Source organism: Chiloscyllium plagiosum, chromosome 23 (assembly GCF_004010195.1).
Source record: "Chiloscyllium plagiosum isolate BGI_BamShark_2017 chromosome 23, ASM401019v2, whole genome shotgun sequence".
NCBI lineage: Eukaryota > Metazoa > Chordata > Chondrichthyes > Orectolobiformes > Hemiscylliidae > Chiloscyllium > Chiloscyllium plagiosum.
In genome coordinates this window covers 18,295,468-18,315,377 of record NC_057732.1, presented here as the reverse complement: position 1 = coordinate 18,315,377, position 19,910 = coordinate 18,295,468, and the positions used below count along the sequence as shown (strand labels likewise).

At 39.6% G+C, this 19,910-nt stretch overlaps 1 protein-coding gene across 5 annotated transcripts in view; it reads right to left on the bottom strand.

The window, feature by feature from the left end:
- The window catches only part of apaf1 (apoptotic peptidase activating factor 1), a 185,178-nt gene that overhangs the window by 47,708 nt on the left and 117,560 nt on the right, over positions 1–19,910 (bottom strand). For 4 of the 5 annotated variants that reach the window (XM_043713625.1, XM_043713622.1, XM_043713624.1 and 1 more), the window contains 2 exons: positions 14,741–14,860; positions 9,402–9,530 (listed from right to left, as the gene is read on the bottom strand). In XM_043713625.1, coding sequence (XP_043569560.1) covers positions 9,402–9,530; positions 14,741–14,860 — 249 coding nt within the window. Of the gene's footprint in view, positions 1–9,401; positions 9,531–14,740; positions 14,861–19,910 lie in introns of those variants that run through there. The other variant, XR_006315078.1, reaches the window with a different exon arrangement.

The window sequence follows — 19,910 nt, the reverse complement described above, 5'->3', positions numbered from 1 at the left end:
CGATGGCCATGACAAATAAATTACTTTTAATCAAACAGAGTAATAGAGAGGTACAGCATGGAAACAAACCCTTCAGTCCAACCCGTCCACGCCGACCAGATATCCCAACCCAAACTAGTCCCACGTGCCAGCACCCGGCCCACATCCCTCCAAACCCTTCCTATTCATATACCCATCTAAATGCCTCTTAAATGTTGCTACTGTACCAGCCTCCACCACTTCCTCTGGCAGCTCATTCCATACACGCACCACCCTCTGTGTGAAAAGGTTGCCCCGTAGGTCTCTTTTATATCTTTCCCTTCTCATCCTACACCTATGCCCTCTAGTTCTGGACTCCCCGACCCCAGAGAAAAGACTTTGCCTATTTACCCTATCCATGCCCCTCATGATTTTATAAACCTCGATAAGGTCACCCCTCAGCCTCCGGCGCTCCAGGGACAACAGCCCCAGCCTGTTCAGCCTCTCCCTGTAGCTCAAATCCTCCAACCCTGGCAACATCCTTGTCAATCTTTTCTGAACCCTTTCAAGTTTCACAACATCTTTCCGATAGGAAGGAGACCAGAATTGCACGCAACATTCCAACAGGGGCCTAACTAATGTCCTGTACAGCCGCAACATGACCTCCCAACTCCTGTACTCAATACTTTGACCAATAAAGGAAAGCATACCAAACGCCTTCTTCACTATCCTATCTACCTGCGACTCCACTTTCAAGGATCTATGAACCTGCACTCCAAGATCTCTTTGTTCAGCAACACTCCCTAGGACCTTACCATTAAGTGTACAAGTCCTGCTAAGATTTGCTTTCCCAAAACGCAGCACCTCGCATTTATCCGAATTAAGCTCCATCTGCCACTTCTCAGCCCACTGGCCCATCTGGTCAAGATCCTATTGTTTTCTGAGGTAACCTTCTTCACTGTCCACTACACCTCCAATTTTGGTGTCATCTGCAAACTTACTAACTGTACCTTTTATGCTCGCATCCAAATCATTTATGTAAATGACAAAAAGGACCCTTTCCTATTTTTTCTAACTCCCAATTTAGATTTAATAGATTCTGCTTCACTCCAAGATTAACAAGACCTCGAGGAAGATGTTAAAAGGACCCAGCACCAATCTTTGTGGCACTCCGCTGGTCACAGGCCTCCAGATTGAAAAACAATCCTCCACCATCACCCTCTGTCTTCTACCTTTGAGCCAGTTCTCTATCCAAATGTCTGGTTCTCCCTGTATTCCTTGAGATCTAACCTAGCTCACCAGTCTCTCATGGGGAACCTTGTCGAACGCCTTACTGAAGTCCATATAGATCACATCCACTGCTCTGCCCTCATCAATCCTCTTTGTTACTTCCTCAAAAAACTCAATCAAGTTTGTGAGAGATGATTCCCCATGCACAAAACCATGTTGACTATCCATAAACAGTCCTTGCCTTTCCAAATACATGTACATCCTGTCCCTCAGGATTCCCTCCAACAACTTGCCCACCACCGACGTCAGGCTCACTGGTCTATAGTTTCCTGACTTGTCCTTACCACCTTCTTAAACAGTGGCATCACGTTAGCCAACCTCCAATCTTCCGGCCCCTCACCTGTGACTATCGATGATACAAATATCTCAGCAAGAGGCCCAGGAATCACTTTTCTAGCTTCCCAGAGTTCTAAGGTACACCTGATCAGGTCCAGGGGATTTATCCATTTTTATGTGTTTCAAGACATCCAGCACTTCCTCCTCTGTAATACGGACATTTTGCAAGATGTGACCATCTATTTCGCTATTTTCTATATCTTCCATATCCTTTTCCACAGTAAGTACTGATGCAAAATACTCATTTAGTATCTCCCTCATTTTCTGCGACTCCACACAAAGGCCGCCTTGCTGATCTTGGAGGGGCCCTAATCTCTCCCTAATTACCCTTTTGTCCCTAATGGATTTATGAGTCATGGCATTTTCTATCCTGAGCAACAAGCCAGTTCTCCAACCAAGAATTCTGACTTAGGAGCTGGTAATGAATTGAACAGAATCCAAAAGTGTGGAGTACATCATTAAAATCCTATTGGCACCATAGTATGAATAAGGTTGAAGTCACAGACCCATAGAGATGTACAGCACGGAAATAGACCCTTTGGTCCAACTTGTCCATGCTGACCAGATATCTTATACTAATCTAGTTCTACTCGTCAGCACTTGGCCCACATCCTTCTAAACCTTTCCGATTTTTTCTAACTCCCAATTTAGATTTAATAAATTCTGCTTCACTCCAAGATTAACAAGGCCTCGAGGAAGATGTTAAAAACAGAACACATGTTCTTTTTATAATACAATATCCTTTTATTGTCACTGATGCAGGTACTAAAGTTAAAGTTCTCTGTTACTAATACAATTGATTAAATTGGAAGTTTTTTAAAAGAAGTCATTAAGATTTAATTTTGTCTAAGAATATTGCCTTTAAGTAACCAGTCATTTTGAAATAATTGAGAGATGAATAATAGACTTGAGCACTTAACTGAGACTAAAGACTCCTCCAATATGAAACAATTTCAGTTGAATAGTTTACATCTACACAACATATGAAACCTGTAGGTTCTTTACTGCATTAGGAGTTATAAGACACCTTTTTGATTTCTCTACCAGTTTATTCCTAACATGAATGATAACAGAGGAAAAATATCAAAAGTCTTGGCAGGCAACATATGGAAATTGTCTACTGGAGTAGCTTGCAAGCAGGCTCATCACCACCACAAAAATGATATCTGTAGCTTCCAACCGCAAATTTTTCATGGTGAAAATATAAATACCTGGTTCTGCAATGTGTTTTCTCCACTCCAGAGAAATGCTGAGCTATGCAAGTCACTGACAGAGTTGATTAGATTTCTATGAAATAGGGCTCCTAATGATGAACAAACATTTGCTGCTGTGATCCAACCACAAGCTTGTCAATGGCACAAACAAGAATTTGGTATTTTGCGAAATAGAGAAACATCTAGATGTGGGCGGCACGGTGGCACAGTGGTTAGCACTGCTGCCTCGCAGCGCCAGAGACCCGGGTTCAATTCCCGACTCAGGCGACTGACTGTGTGGAGTTTGCACGTTCTCCCCGTGTCTGCGTGGGTTTCCTCCGGGTCCTCCGGTTTCCTCCCACAGTCCAAAGATGTGCAGGTCAGGTGAATTGGCCATGCTAAATTGCCCGTAGTGTTAGGTATAGGGGTAAATGTAGGGGTATGGGTGGGTTGCGCTTCGGCGGGTCAGTGTGGACTTGTTGGGCCGAAGGGCCTGTTTCCATACTGTAAAGTAATCTAATCTAATCTAATCAACTTACTTGCAGTAACCATTTTAGAACTAACAAATTTGAATCCAAATGTAATAAACATTTTTCTATCCAAATTATTAACAGTCTGTTAAAATGGTACATATTATTCCTCTATATCTGCGAGGGTTCTGTTGTTGAGAACTCTTGTGAATGATGACATTGACGAGTGCGGAGATCGTTTGAAAGCAGCTTGCTACGTATTTTCTGATGCAGATATCGCAAAGTCACAAGTCGTGAATTTGTCTAAGAGGATTTACTGTATTGGTAGTTTCAAAAAGCTACATATTGGTAGTATGGATTATTATTCATATGCCAGAAGAATATTGTTTTGCTGGCTCCACTACAAGTGTATACAAATTATTTAGTCGACTGGGGTTTTGGTAATCAGCTGTGATACAGTGACAAGAAAGAACAGCTGCAGCCATCTCAAAGATTGCTGGCAATAAGATCTTTCTGACAACTGCAGAAGAATTAATAGCCTGGGCTGGAATCCCTGGGATTGGCTTTGAGCGTTAACAGAATCATAGAGTCATAGGGCTCTGGTGAGACCGCACCTGGAATAATGTGTGCAGTTTTGGTCTCCAAATTTGAGGAAGGACATTCTGGCTATTGAGGGAGTGCAGCGTAGGTTCACGAGGTCAATTCCCGGAATGGCGGGACTATCATATGTTGAAAGATTGGAGCAACTGGGCTTGTATACACTTGAGTTTAGAAGGATGAGAGGGAATCTGATTGAGATGTATAAGATTATTAAAGGATTGAACAGTCTGGAGGCGGGAAGCATGTTTCCGCTGATGGGTGAGTCCAGAACCAGAGGACATTGTTTAAAAATAAGAGGTAGGCCATTTAGAACAGAGTTGAGGAGAAACTTCTTCACCCAGAGAGTGGTGGGTTTATGGAATGTTCTGCCCCAGAAGGCAGTAGAGGCCAAGTCTCTGGATACTTTCAAGAAAGAGGTGGATAGAGCTCTTAAAGATAGTGGAATGAAGGGTAATGGGGAGTAAGGCAGGAACAGGATACGGATTGTGGATGATCAGCCATGATCATAATGAATGGTGGTGCTTGCTTGAAGGGTCGAACGGTCTACTCCTGTACCTATTGTCTATTGTCATATAGCATGGAAACCTACCCTTCGGGCCAACTAGTCCTTGCTGACCATGTTCCCAAACGAAGCTATTGGCTTTGACATTGATAGAGTCATACAGCATGGAAACAGAAACTTCGGTGCAACTAGTCCATGATGACCATGTTACCATTTCAAATTGGTCCCATCTGCCTGTGTCTGACTCATATCCCTCCAAATATTTCCTATTCATGTACTTATCGAAATTTCTTTTAAATGTTGTAACTGTACCTGTATCATCACTTCCTCTGGCAATTCATTCCACATATGAACCACTCTTTGTGTAAAAAAAAAAGTTGCTCCTCATGTCCTTTTTAAGTTCCAAGAAGTACCAGGAACAGAAGTGTTAAACAGCAGAAGCTTTACTAAGCAAGTGTTCACTCTGCAGGCAGCAAGGTTAGACTAAACACTTTCCCACCCAAAATAGCCAAAGACATTATTGGTATGTGACTGGAATAAAAATGACGGTCAACTACACTTACACAAGTATACTTCAGTTGACTTAATGTCAGAGCTAGAAGAAAATGAGGACTGCAGATGCTGGAGATCAGAATCAAAAGGTGTGGTGCTGGAAAAGCACAGCAGGTCAGGCAGCATCCAAGGAGCAGAAAAGTCAATGTTTCTGACATAAGCCCCTCATCAGGAGGGGTTTTGATGAAGAGCTTATGCCTTAAACGCTGACTCTCCTGCTCCTCGGATGCCGCCTGACCTGCCGTGCTTTTCCAGCACCAAACATTTTGACCCTTAATACCAGAGCTGACCGTTAATGGACACCAATGAATTACTCTTCCTTGCCAATAACTGTGCATCCTTGAAAATCTCAAGCAACTGAAGAATGTCAATCCTTAAGTATGCTCTGATAAATTAATCATGTAGATATGGATAGAAAGAGATGCTAAAGCTTTAGGGAGGGAATTCCAGGATTCTGACTCAATGACAGTGAAGGAATAACGATATGTTTCCAAGTCAGGGTGGTGAGTGGCTTGGAGGGAAACTTGAAGATGGTGGTGTTCCCATGTATCTGCTGTCCTCATGATTCAGTGACAATAACACCATTGAATGTCAAGGGGTGGTGGTTAGATTGTCTTTGTTTGGTCTTGGTCACAGCCTGGCATTTGTGTGGCATGAATGTTTAGATTAGATTAGATTACTTACAGTGTGGAAACAGGCCCTTCGGCCCAACAAGTCCACACCGCCCCGCCGAAGCGCAACCCACCCAGACCCCTACATTTACCCCTTACCTAATACTATGGGCATTTTAGCATGGCCAATTCACCTGACATGCACACCTTTGGACTGTGGGAGGAAACTGGAGCACCCGGAGGAAACCCACGCAGACACGGGGAGAACGTGCAAACTCCACACAGTCAGTCGCTTGAGGCGGGAATTGAACCCGGGTCTCTGGCGCTGTGAGGCAGCAGTGCTAACCACTGGGCCACCGTGCCGCCCACCTGTCAGCAGTCAATCATGTTCCATCACCAGATAACAATTGTCCTGGTTGACGAACAACAAAATTCTGTATGTTACTTGCCACCTGTCAGGCCAAGCCTGGATATTGTACAGTTCTGAGCAAGGTCACTGGACCCAAAACGTTAACTTTGAATTCTCTGCACAGATGATGCTAATTTACAGCATCCACAGATCTTTTGTTTATTATTTTGTCCAGATCTTGTTGTATTTGAACATGTACTGCTTCAGTATCTGAGTTGTTGTGAATGGTGCTGAACATTGTGCAATCATTTGTGAACATCTCCAGTTCTGACCTTATAATGGAGGGAAGGTAATTGATGAAGCAGCTGAAGCCAGTTGAGCCTGAGGAACTCCTGCAGAGATGTTCTAGAGCTGACATAACTGACCTCCAATCACCACAGCCATCTTTCAATGTGCCAGTTATGACTCCAACCAGTGTTGGAGGGTATCTCCCGATGCCTACTGATTCTAGTTTTACTACCAACAAGTAATACAGAATTTTGTTGTTCGTCAACCAGGACAATTGTTATCTGGTGATGGAACATGATTGACTGCTGACAGTAAGACAGATAATATGTTTACTGTCTACATAATTTGGTCAAATAATTCCTTGATCTTTGATTTATGATTTTAAAAACTGCCCAGCAATTTAAACTGCAGAATGGCATTTGAGATGTATAGGCGAAGAAAGATTCCCATGTCCATTAATGTAATTCTTTGAACTTTGTGTGTAGATCAACTATCTAGATGTCCTATCTAGAAATTTTATTTCTTTAATATTACAATGATAAAACCTTAAACCTATCAAATGGCATGGGCAAATCCAAACTGGATCAACAAATCTCAAGACAAAGTCATACTTCAGTTATTGCAGGAAACGTCTTCAATACTCCACCAACTCGCAATTCAGAAGGTCTGAACCAGGGATGCCCAAACACTTTGCACCGATAAGCCAAAGTACAACTTTACATGGGCTCAACAATATATTTTGGAAAATTTCATACAACTGTAAAACCAATAAAGATAGTCATCACTTTTGAAGTATTTTATTTATATTTAATGTATTATTAAAATTGGGAGCAGCTTTGGGATTGTTTGGTATCTGGCCTCCTCTGGCAGGTTGAGGGGAGCAGTGAGGGGCTGCGACATCTGAGCTGAGTTGCTGTGCACATTTACAGAGTTGTGTTGTGACCTGTTGCATGTTCATTTGGCAGAGGGCAGTCACTGGCAAGGGGGAACAGAGAAAGGGCAAGCAGATCTGGCAGGTAATAAATGAGGACAGAAATGGAAACAACAATTTTCTGGGAACTCACTGAGGATCTTTTCATTTTAGGTCAATGTTCATACGCAAACAATGCAGAGCCAGCAATGATACCTTGTATTCACAGTTTAGCCAACAACTGCAGCATTTGTGATGACCTCCAATTACTTCCTGTGGTACCAATGTGGCACTCGAAATGAGCCTTTTGTCAGTCCAGGAACAGGACAGCCCCATCTCTGGCTCCAACATCACCTCTGTGCTGCTTCCACAGGCAGCAGTCCTGACTTTAGCCCCTGATTTGACATGATGCAAATCGTGGGACTGGGCACCACCAATCAGGAATCAATGTTAGGAAATGGCAGATAAGCAGGAGGCTGGAAAAAACATAAGCCAGGCAGCATCCGGAGGTGGAGAAGTCAACGTTTTGGGTGCAACCCTCCTTCTGGACTGGGTATGGATGTAAAGGGAGCTGCAGATAAAGGGGGGTGGAGGGGACAGGGTGGTGAGGTGGGGGGATAGGTCAACACAGTTAGAGGATATGACCCGGTTGGTCGATGGGAGGAATGAATCTGGTTGGTGGCTAGAAGGAAGGATCAATGAGAGGAATGGAAGCGAGGGGGAAGGGCTGAGAAGGGAGTTGAGTGATGGAAGGGAGGTTATTTGAAATTGGAGAACTCAATGTCGAGTCCTCCAGGCTGTAGGCTGCCCAGGCGGAAGATGAGGTGTTGTTCCTCCAATTTTCAGTTTGATTCACTGTGGCAATGGAGGAGGCCAAAGATGGTCATGTCCGAAATGGAGTGGGAATGGGAATTAAAATGGGTGCGACTGGGAGGTCAGGTCGGCCCCTGCAGGCTCAGCTGAGATGCTTGGCAAAATATTCCCTTAGTTTACATCTGGTCTCCCCACTGTAAAGAAGACTGCATTGGGAGCACCTGATGCAGTAAACTAGGCTGGAGGAGAGGCAGGCGAACCTCTGACTCATCTGGAAGGACTGTTCGGGGCCCTGAATGGAGGTGAGGGGGATGGTGTACTAGCTGGTTTTGCATCTTTTCCAGTTGCAGAAGGTAGAGAAGGGTGGGGAAGGGAAGATGTTCTTGGTGGTGGGGTCTAGTTGGAGTTGGCGACAGTGTTTAAGGATGATGCGTTGGATGTGCAGTCTAGTTGGGTGGTAGGGGAGGACAAGGGGGACCCTGTCTTAATTGCGTTTAGAGTGCACAGGGTGAGGTTAAAGCAGTGGACTGGGAAATGCAGGATGTGCAGTATCAGCCTGTATGAAATGCTCAATCGTCTGTGGGCCACAGGTTGTAGTTTGCACACAACTGGTCTGAAGTAAAGGAAATATTCAAAATTATCTTATGAACATGGTATATTTCTACTGATTGCATTTGGTGAACAAAAAATTGACTTTAAATTGTCAATATTGGTTCTGAGGCATGACCTGAAAGGTTTCCTACACTCAATGATCAGAGTTAAATTTAGTGTGATACCTGCTGATGCTCTGCTGAACAGTTATTTTTGCTCCTGCCCTTTATGAAAACATTGGCTTTAGATAATCTCACATTATCTAAAGATATGCAGGTTAGGTGGATTGGCCATACTAAATTGCCCCATAGTGTGCAGGCAAGGTGGGTTAGCCATGACAATAGTCGGGTTGGGGGGGGGGGGTGGGGGGCGCGGTTGGACATAGTGAGATGCTCTTCTGAGGGTTGTTACAGACACAATGGGCTGAATGGCCTCTTTCTACACTGTAGGGCTTCTATGAAAATATAAATTCTATATATTCTGCATTTATCAAACAGTGGAATAAGCATCATTTCAATTTTAAAATTAATTGTCAGAATCTGTCAGTCTCAGCTTAGTTATGGTGTAGTCAAATACAGTGGATTTTAATCCCAATAAAACTTCAGTCTTCAGCGCAGTATGATTTTTCCATTGCTAGCGCCTGACTCTTTCTGCACGTCACAACATTACTGTAAGTATCAACACAAACCCCACAATAAATTATCAGATTTAATATCTATGGAGAAAGGACTTTACCCAAGTACATGACACAGATGGAATCTCACACAGAATTAAGTCATGTGCAGTCTGCATTAGTCTCAAATTATTAGGGTTACATCTCTGTGCTATGGTTTGCAATGGAGCACCAATCTCAAACAAGCAATTTCACATACAGAAACTAGATAACATTTAAAAAGGTACTTTTCAGCTAGGACTTGAGAATAGGAATAAGCACTAACCTTTGCACTTTTATCAGCAGAAGCAGAAGCAATTCTACTGCCATTGGGTGATGCATCACATGACAGAACTGCTGCTCCCATATGACAGCTATAGTTCTTCAGCAATTTACCGGAGTTGTAATCCCATACCTAAATGTTAAAAGTAATTTAGTGTTGCGGTAACTTTGAAAAAAAGTGCAAGATTTATAACAAAATTTTATCTTGCAATAAAAATTAGAAAGCATTCTGTACCAGATCTGCACTAACCAAACTGTCATTTAGAATTGCATAGGAATTATCATAAACATTCCCCATCTTTGTTAGATATCCCAAACTAGATTTCTGTCTGACTCAGCACTGCTCAACAATGGCTTAACAAACTGGTACAAGTCAATGTGACTCAACAATAATGTTTCACATGTCCCAAATCAGCATCTCCATATGAATAGTTTATAATATAACAGTTTTTGCAATTCTATACACAAACATTTTGTGATTTTGTTAACTTGTGAAAAGGTCACAAGCAACATATGATTAGTTACTTTATTTCAAGCATCTTTGTAAAGAAGGTGAGTTGATACAGGTCATAAATAAATCTTATTGAGAATTTGAAACTTCATATAAATTTTATGGTTGGGGGTTGGAGGTTGTTCATTAGTTCAGTTGGCTGGATGTGTGCATTGTGACACACTGTCGCCAACAGTGTGGGTTCAATTTGTGCACTGGCATGAAGGACTCCCCTTATCAACTTCTCCCCTCTCTTAAAGCATGGTGACTCTCAGATTGAACCACCACCAATCTGAGAGAGCAGCCTCTGGTCTGGGAAAGCTATGACGGCTTTACCTTTACTATATGATCTATTCAGTTCTTAGTGTCACTGTATCAAGCAAATATACCTCTATCTTTGGCCATAGTAGTGTATTCCAAAATAAAGTTTTGGAACAAGTTAAATAAGAGCAAACCTGAAAAACTCAGTTTGTTCTATTTTTTCCAAAATAAAATCCACACTGTTCTGCATTTGCAGTATAAGAAATGAATAGCATATCAAGAGTCATCTTTCTTAAGAGAAGGACAAATCAGCAACATCTGAAGTGTACAAATGCTCAATTAAAGGCAGAACTTAGGAAGTTTCTGTCCATATTGCCCTGCTCTTCCACAAGCCATGTTACACTAGAATGTTGCTTGGAGATATTCAGTGCTCACATGCAAGGAAGAGAATGAAGTTACAGCAATTACATAATAGATATCCAATAAACTCAGCAGGAAAGTTAGAGGTTATCGAGTCAAGTGCATGTGAATTTTAAAAAGTGGTTTAAATTTTCATTACTGTCAAACTCTTCAACACAGAAAATTTACAAGTGTAGAGTCTTATTGCTTCAGATTTAAATTATCTTTAAATGTTTACATGTTACATTTTCATCTATCTTATTCTTCTCTCTTGATTTCACTTTCTGTCCCTGACTCAACATTGAATTAAATATTGTACGTTGTGCCTCCTACTTTGAACTCTGCACATCTCCGTGAGATTTCTTCAATCTGATGTATCAACAGTTTACAATGGTTCCAGATTCCCTGAAGATAGTGTTGTGTCTTTGTGGCTTTCTATTTATAGCAAGGTGCAGTGGCAAAATCCATGGAAATTTTGTATGTGTAACAAATATTTAGAATAGTTATTCGCCAACGATCACAAAATCCAGGTCAATCTGTAGATGACATGTTCTTTAAGCTTAGTAGGTGCCAATCAAATTTTCAATGGTTCTAATGTCGGACACAGGAACACAGGCATACGTGAATCTTCACATTTAACTCTGGCTTTCTTTGATCATATTCATTGTTTTTAAGTAGCACAGTTCACAAATGAAATTTCATGCCTACTCCAAAATATGGAAATCATAATGACCCAAATGAAGTTCTGAACAGCACTGAATTTGTTAGAAGTTTTAAATGTCAATTTACTGAAGTTAAGCAATGCATTTTTCAAATGAATACTTTAGCATGCATGGAGTATTTATTTCACATAATATCAATAATTGCCTATAAAAGCCTCAAGATTTACTGACAACCTTCAATATTGGATGTTTTTTGAGCTATGTTTTATTAGGTGCTGAATAAATTTTGCTTACTGGCTACTTTATTTTAACAGTGCATAAACTTATTCAATCTCATATTTACAAAGTAGCTCGTAATTATGGTTTAATTACTTTAAAAATAATTATATTAATCAAAAAAGCTGAAGTTTTTAATAGCCTTAGTTTTTCATACTGTGCAGGTTCTGAATAAAATCTTGTCTAGAACATTAGAGTGGTGTTGTCAGTTAGTTCTTCTCATTATACTTTGTATGATGTAGGATAGAGTCCCTTGTCTCTATCATGAAACAAGCAGAGGCAATAATTAAAAATGAGAATACTTTTGTCAGTTAGTTCTTCTCATTATGTATGCTTTGTATGATCTAGTATAGAGTCCCTTGTCTATCATGAAACAAACAGAGGCAATAATTAACAATGAGAATATTTTTGGCATTAGCTCACCATCACCTTCTGAAGAGTCACCAGGGATGGATAGTAAATGGTGGCCCAGCCAGCAATGCCCACTCACCATGAATGAATTTTGAAAAATTAAAGAGGCAGACCCTTATATTAATAGAAACACGAGAAATTCACAAACTGATTAAACTATAACTTTTGTACAAGAACTTTTATTTCTCTCTTCCTCTTGTTCCTCCAGCCTACACATTAAACAACCTTTACTCAGGCTTCGAATGCTACCACAAGATGGGCCAAAATGACCTGGATAATTTCGTTTCTAGTTCATTAACCAATGCCTCAAATCATCTAGAAACACAGATATAAAGATATTGCTAATAAAATGAAGCAATTTTAAGTAGTCATGACAGTTTGCTATAAATGACCTATCTTGCTTCTGTAAGTTACATTCAGTGTTTGCCAAATGTGGAATTCCCAATCTTAGTTGTGTTGTTACAGGCTGACAACAAGTAGAGTTCAACCAAAGGAAAATATTGAAGAAATGATTGATTTCTTTCATGTAGATCTTCACAGCACCATAATGAAGAACCGCAGCAAATTGATCTATCTTTTTCCTTAACCAGAAATACAGAAGGGGATCAGAAGAAATAATGCAGAAATAAATAAAAGGAAACCTCTACTGCCTTCAGAAACTGTTCAACAATCAGTACCGGACTTTACCAACAGGACAAAATTGCTTCTAAATGCAATCAACTGCATGAAATACACTGCACAAAATTATCATGAATGAGTAATCACCATGATTTTATACCAGTGTTTGGAATATACAAAGTAGAATCCTAAATCTAAGTGTGGTTTAATAAAACAAAATTCAGGTTAATCCAAGATTCTCAATTGTGAAATACTGTCTGCGGGCACCATAAAACAGATAAGGACATAAAATATGGATAACAGTGCATATCACCTCCACAGAGAAAAATAAATGGATACTGTTATATACAGCGTAGGCAAGAGGTTAGGCAAGGAGTGTTTTTCTGAAGAGTGAGGCCATGAGGAAAAGATATTATTCATTATGAATTATTGAGTGCTTTTAAATTTCTTAAACAGATGTAGGAAAAAAGAAGCAGAGCAAAAAGAAGGGCAATGTTTCAAAAACAGTAAAACTGCTTCTTTTTTCAGTGTGAACAGCCAATCTATAGCAGTGATCCTATTGTGGTACACAAGACAGCAGGGTAGTTTTGATTAAGAGATCATATTACCAGAATGGAATATTCATGAAGGAATGTGAAAAAGAGTGACCCAAAATATTAATAGATGTTTATTAACTGGAATATGTTAATGGTTAGGATATCTACGGTATAAACACAGGAAGCAATTCAAGAATATTACTGGGGCGACAAGCAAAATCCATTTTACCAGATTAACAATGCAAATCATCGAGGTGTCAAAGCAATATTACTGGTTAAAAAAAAGGCAGTGTACATAACATACAAAGACATTGGCATTTAAGAGAATCAAGTAAGTGATAAAAGCAAACTAATGAAAAAAATGACAGAAAACTAAAACATAAGTTTTGAATATATATCCATAAACAAAACCTGTCAAAAATAAAATCACTGGCCCACTAAAGATGATCAAGTTGGTGTCAAAGAAACAGAATAATTAAGTAATAACTTCAATGAGAAACTAAAAGTGGAAAATGGCTCCAGGAGGCATTTCTGAGAGGATCTGGATAACATGTAAGCTGAAAAGGATATGGTCACATAATGCTAGATGCATTTAAACTGGGAGTAATGCTCCAAACAATATACATTCATTACTCAAAATAAATGGGAACTGAAATTAATAAGTTTGCTACATTTGAGAATGGCTCTCAAGGACTAGCAGGTTGCCAACTTTATTCCTCATGAAAGAAATTATGAGACATACCTAAAAACTATATCAATGAATGTTAAACATCTACAATAGGGCATTCCATATGCTCCAGAAGCATGGTCACATACAAAACATTTAGTGTTAAGATTTGAAATGAAATAATGGTTCCCAATTCATGACCTCCCCAAATAACAACAGAACTCAGTTTTACAGCATTTCCTTAATTTCATCAAGAGAAACATTTCCACTTCACAATTCTTTTACTTGAGCTGTAGGACGCTATAGAGGAACTTACAGAGTCATAAAGATGTACAGCACAAAAACAGACTCTTCGGTTCAACTCGCCCATGCTGACCAGATATCCTAACCTAATCTAGTCCCATTTGCCAGCACTTGGCCCATAACCCTCAAAACCCTTCCTACTCAAAGTGGTTGATTTTTTAATTCTCGACCATGTCTCAAATTCAAATGATTAGGGCAACCTACCCTTTGAAATCTGAGAGTTTTGATATGAGCTCAATATAAGAGGATTACAATCTTTCCTCTCTCACTCTGCATTCTCTACTGGTGCTACATGAAATAGGCAGCAGTCAGTGCATTTGGGTCACCACACAACATTTAATATTCTAGTCCAACTGGCATATGCTTAAATACACCTCAAGAATGCAAATTATGGAAATGTGAAAAAAAAATGACATTGCTGCAAACACTGATTGTCTTCTGAGCAGTACATGGTTACAATAAGTGCAAAGAGCATTGATAAGGTGCACCTCGTAATGAAATGTTCATACTTGGTAACAAACTAGAAAGAACAAAATTCCCCAGAATGACTTTGTCAATTTTATACATAAACAAATCAAAATAAGTAGCACAGATAGAAAACCAAATTACTTCTCCCTACACCCTTTACAGTTTTATGAAAAAAAAAACACAACACATGTTGGCTTTATACATTTGAAGTCCAATCAAAATTACTTTTTTTTTTTACTAATTATTCCTTACCTTCACAGTCCCATCAAAGGACCAGGACAGAAGTTGTGGCTCTTTCAACAGCTTGAAGTTTTTCACTTGTTCAGTGTGCCCTGTGAGGACTTTGCAATCTTCTGTGCGCCAATTCCATACCTACATTTAAAACATAGATATTAGACATGAAACTTTTCAGCATAATTGCATTTCAAGGCTTCCAATGTTCTCCACTCAAGTGGGAAATAGACAGTCTTCATAGTTGATTACATTTGGACATTTTCCCAAATAAATTTTTACATTCATGACCACTTTCAAATGATTGTTGAGTAACTAAAGTTAGTCATCATTACTTTTGGGTGCATCCTGATAATCTTTTCCAATTGTATTCTCTCGGTTTCTCATCTAATGCTGTGTAGAGAATAAATCTTGCTAACTTTTCCCTCCACAGCCAATAATAACAAAATCTACTGTTAGGAAATTCTGTGCCTGTGAATCCCATTTGAAACTGTAATCTCACTTCAGGGCACCAATGCACAAACACTGCTATACACAGATAATCCGTGATCTTAGCATCAACTTTAGTTGGTAGATTTCTTAGAGTTTGATGAGAACACAAAAAGATGCTACATTAATGTAATTTGCTTCTTCCTCCCCCATTTGTACCTCAGTAGATCCAGAATGTTTTTTCTCATGAGTAAAATCAAACGTTTGATAGTTTTGACCACTTCTATTAAGTGTAGCAATGTAACTATCAGCATTTACTGAATTGGTAATGGTCATGATTTTGTAATGGTAATTACTGTGAAATCATCAGGACTCACTGTCATTACACTAAAACTGTAAGAAAATTCTAGAGTCTACATAGATGCAGCCAAAAGTGGAAACTGTCAGTGATGCTACACTTCTCCTGGGTTGAGCTTTGAATTCACCCAGAATTCAACTAGAAATGTACTGAACTTGATTAGAATGTTAATCATTGTAAAGCTCCTTGAAAAAGATGTGTTCATAACAGCAAGTAAAATCAACAATTATTGTTAAAACTACCACAATGGGAGTGAGTAATTTTCTTTAAGGCATTTTGTTTTAAAATTAAGAAAGCATACATTTGCTGTTGACAGAATATTTCAATCTGATTCAAGTGGCTACTTTGTTTGATAACATTACTGTTGCTGGGAACATGGATTTATCCTTGGCTTGGTGTCAGACCCATACAGGTGTGGGGAGAGGAAACATTGGTGTCACAAAGATTGCTGGACCTTTGTGAACAGCTTTTTTCAAGGTCAGCAGCAAGGGTCGTTATTTTCATTGCTGACTAGGAACTTACACTGAATTATCCAAAATAAAGGTTCCTGTTTTAACTTATTATTTGCATTCAAAAACAATTAATCAAATAATAAAGAAAACAATCTGAATGATTAAGACATATAGCACTACTCTGCATAATTTATTCTTCAGTGCTCTGACATGTCTTCAAATTGTTCTTGGTTTTTTTTAGTCTCTCACTTGTGGGACATGGCTGTTGCTAGCTGCACCAGCATTATTGCCTGTCCCTTGTTGCCCTCGAGAAGGAGGGGGTGGGCTGCTTTATTGAACCGCTGAAGTGCATCTGCTGTCGATGGGGAATTTGGGAATTTTGACCCGGTGACAACGAAAGCAGTCAGGTTGGTGAGTGACCTGGATGGGAAATTGCAGGTAGTGGTGTGCCCATGTATCTACTGCCCTTGTCTTTCTAGATAAAAGTGGTTATAGATTTGGAAGGTGTTGTCTAAGGATCTTTGGCAAATTTCCGCAGTGCAACTTGCAGATAGTACACATGGTTGCTACTGAGCATTAGTGGTAGATGAGTGGACGCTTATGGAATCATGTCTGATATCAGATACAGTTTTGTTCAAAAGGATTAAAGCAATAACTTTTTAACAGTGAAACTGGAGAATTAACATAAATTTACAATCAAACATAATTGCTAATTTGGATGCATTAAAACAAAAATTAAATAGACTGCCTAAAGGGATATAGCACTTTACTTGAAAATCAGTATTCTTTTAACATTGCTGTGATGCAGATTTGGTATGTAGGCATATCAGTCAAATTTATGTACGCAATTAACTGCTGAGGGTGTCAATGTCCATTTAATTTGCCCAAACATGGAGGCTGCCTACATTAGACATAGTGTACACAAGCTAGGGGGAATTTCTGATGTTACATATCGATAAAGAAATGTGATTGCACAAAAGCAGATTGGAAGTCCAGTGCCAATTTATTCAGCTCTGTATTCACATTAACACCATTATAAAGGAAATGTAGGTCAAACGTGCCCTTCAGAATGTTTTTAGCTGTAAACAACAGCTGGATTCTGGAATGAATCCGAACTAAACGAATCAGATATAAAATATAAAAATTAGAAAGTAGGGTTGATTTTGTACAAAATCTTAGACTACTGCATTAAACTTTTGATTACTGCATAGTTTTGGGAACCCCATTTGCTTGGTTGGGTCTGTCATAGGAGTTTCACATTTAATGGCAACACCACTGCTGAAACTCCTATGGTCAACATCCTGGGGGTTACCACTTACAAGGAACTGATCTGGACTCACTATATAAATACAGTGGCGACAACAGCAGGTCAGAGGCTAGAAATTCTGCAGTGAGTAATTCATCTCTTGACTCCCCAAAGCCTGTTCACCATCTACAATGCACAAGTTGGGGCTTTGATGGAATATATCCCATTTGCCTGGTTGGGTGTAGCTCCAACAACACTCAGGAGACTTAATATGATCCAGGACAAAATGGCCCACCTGATTGGCATCACATAAACAAACATCTACTTCCTCTACCACCAACAGTCAATGGCAGCAGTGTGTACAAACTATAAGATGCACAGCAAAAATTTTCCAAGGCTCCTTAAACATCACCTCCAAACCCAGTACCACTACCATCTCGCAGGACAAGAGCAGCAGATACAGGAGAATCACTACCTACAAGTGAGCCATTCATTATCCTGATATTGAAATCTAGCTCCATTCGTTTAGTGTTGCTAGGTCAAAATCCTGGACTCCGTCCCTAACAGCATTGTGGGTGGACCTATACCAAACAGATACAGGAAGGTGGCTCACCACCACCTTCACAAGGGAAACCAGGTTGGGCAATAAATGCTGTATCTTTTGTGTTGTATCTTTTCTAGAGTTTGTTCATGTAGTAAGCCATTAACCACAGCGTTATAACTTTTTAGGAATACCAAAATATTTCAAAGTTCATTGAAGAATGTTTTTGAGGGTTTAAATTTCCTTCCATTAACTTATATATTTCATTTTTGTGCTTTTGACAATTGTCTCAATTTTTTATGGAGACTGAGATAATGAAAAACAAAAGAGCTTTCTGCCACTCATTTAACAATGCTGGAAGACTGGCTCTGGCAAACTTAAGAGAAAGTGTCATTCGAGACCTTATAACTGAAAGCCAGTTCAGGAGTTCACAGGGGAGCAAGGGATCAGACTCACCTATTAATGGGCATTATGACTTAGTAAAATGGGAGAAGCAAGCCCATTGTGCAAACTGGGAGTGACTTTAGATTGTGCTGACAAGACTGCAATTCTCAAGAAATTATGCAATAAATTATATATGCTATGCAGAGTTATTGACTGCATTAAGACATTAAGAGTTATCTTTTTCACAGATTGTTATTATTGATGTTAGTTTGTTGCGGCAGAATACTGAAATTCTGTGTGATTCAAATTGATCAAGGCGACCAAAATCTTTTTAAAAGTTTGTGTGTTGCTGGGTATTGTACCAAAACACCTGCTGACTAAAATCTGGAAAACATAATACAGTCTACTGATTTTCTGATAACAGTCATACCACTGAGGGGGCAAAAGAAAATCAGGAAGAATATGTCACTAGACAGATGAAGTAATGTTACTAGAGAACGATGGATGGAATTTCTCCTTACCGTCTGTGGATATGCACTCCATAACAGAGGCCCCTCAAAATCTCAATGCTTGCTTGCAAAATTGAACAAAACTCTAGAATATCTAACTTTCTATCTTATTGATTCTTTGACTGGATACATTCTTTGGTAACATTGATTCCTGACGTCTAAATATTATACATCTATATTGCATCCCTGGACTTCACTGTCTGCCAAATATTCCCCCAGCTAACTTTAAAAGCTAATTGTTTTTACTGTGCACATGAATTTCCAAAGACATTTCATAAAGCGACATACAATTGACCATGCCAGATAAATTGAAACCCATGGAACAAAAGATGATGCCAAAATGTATACAAAGGTGGCTGAGCAACAGTCTCCAAGCTATTTAGTGAACTGGAGAAAGACACATTTCATCATTCTCCAAGATTTGATACTAGAAGAACTGGTTTTCTTGGTTTCAGATGGTAGACTGGTTAATGAGGTTTGATCACATGGAATACAGGGCGAATTAGCCATTTGGATACAAAATTAGCTGGAAGGTAAGAGACAGAAGGTGGTGATGGAAGTTACAAGCTTTCAGACTGGAGGCTTATGACCAGTGGTGTGCTACAAGGATTGGTGCTGGGTCCACTGCTTTTTGTCATCTACATTCAAGATACGGATTTGAACATAGCAGATATGGTTAGCAAATTTGCAAATGACACCAAAATTGGTGGTGCAGTGGGCAGCGAAGAAGGTAACCTCAGAGTTACACGGGACCTTGATCAGATAAGCCGATGGGGTAAAGAGTGGAGTTTTATCTAGATAAATGTGAGGTGCTACATTTTGGTAGGACAAATCAAGATAGGACTTATACACCTAATGGTAATGTTCCTGGGGAGTGTTGCCAAACAAAAAGACTTTGGAATACAGACTCACAGTTCCTTGAAAGTGGAGTCACAGGTAGATTGGATAATGAAGGTGACGTTTGGTATACTTGCCTTTATTGGTCAGTGCATTAAGTATAGGAGTTGGGAGGTCATAGAACAGCTGGACAGGACATTGGTTAGGCCACTTTTTGAATACTGTTTAATTCTGGTCTCCTTGCTTTAGGAAGGCTGTTGTTAAACCTGAAAGTATTCAAAAAAGACTTATCAGGATATTGCCAGGATTGGAGGGTTTGAATTATAGGGAGAGGCTGAATAGGCTAGGGTTATTGTCCCTGGAGTGTTGGAGGCTGAGGGGTGACCCTATAGAGGTTTATAAAATCATACGGCATGGATATGGTAAATAGTCAAG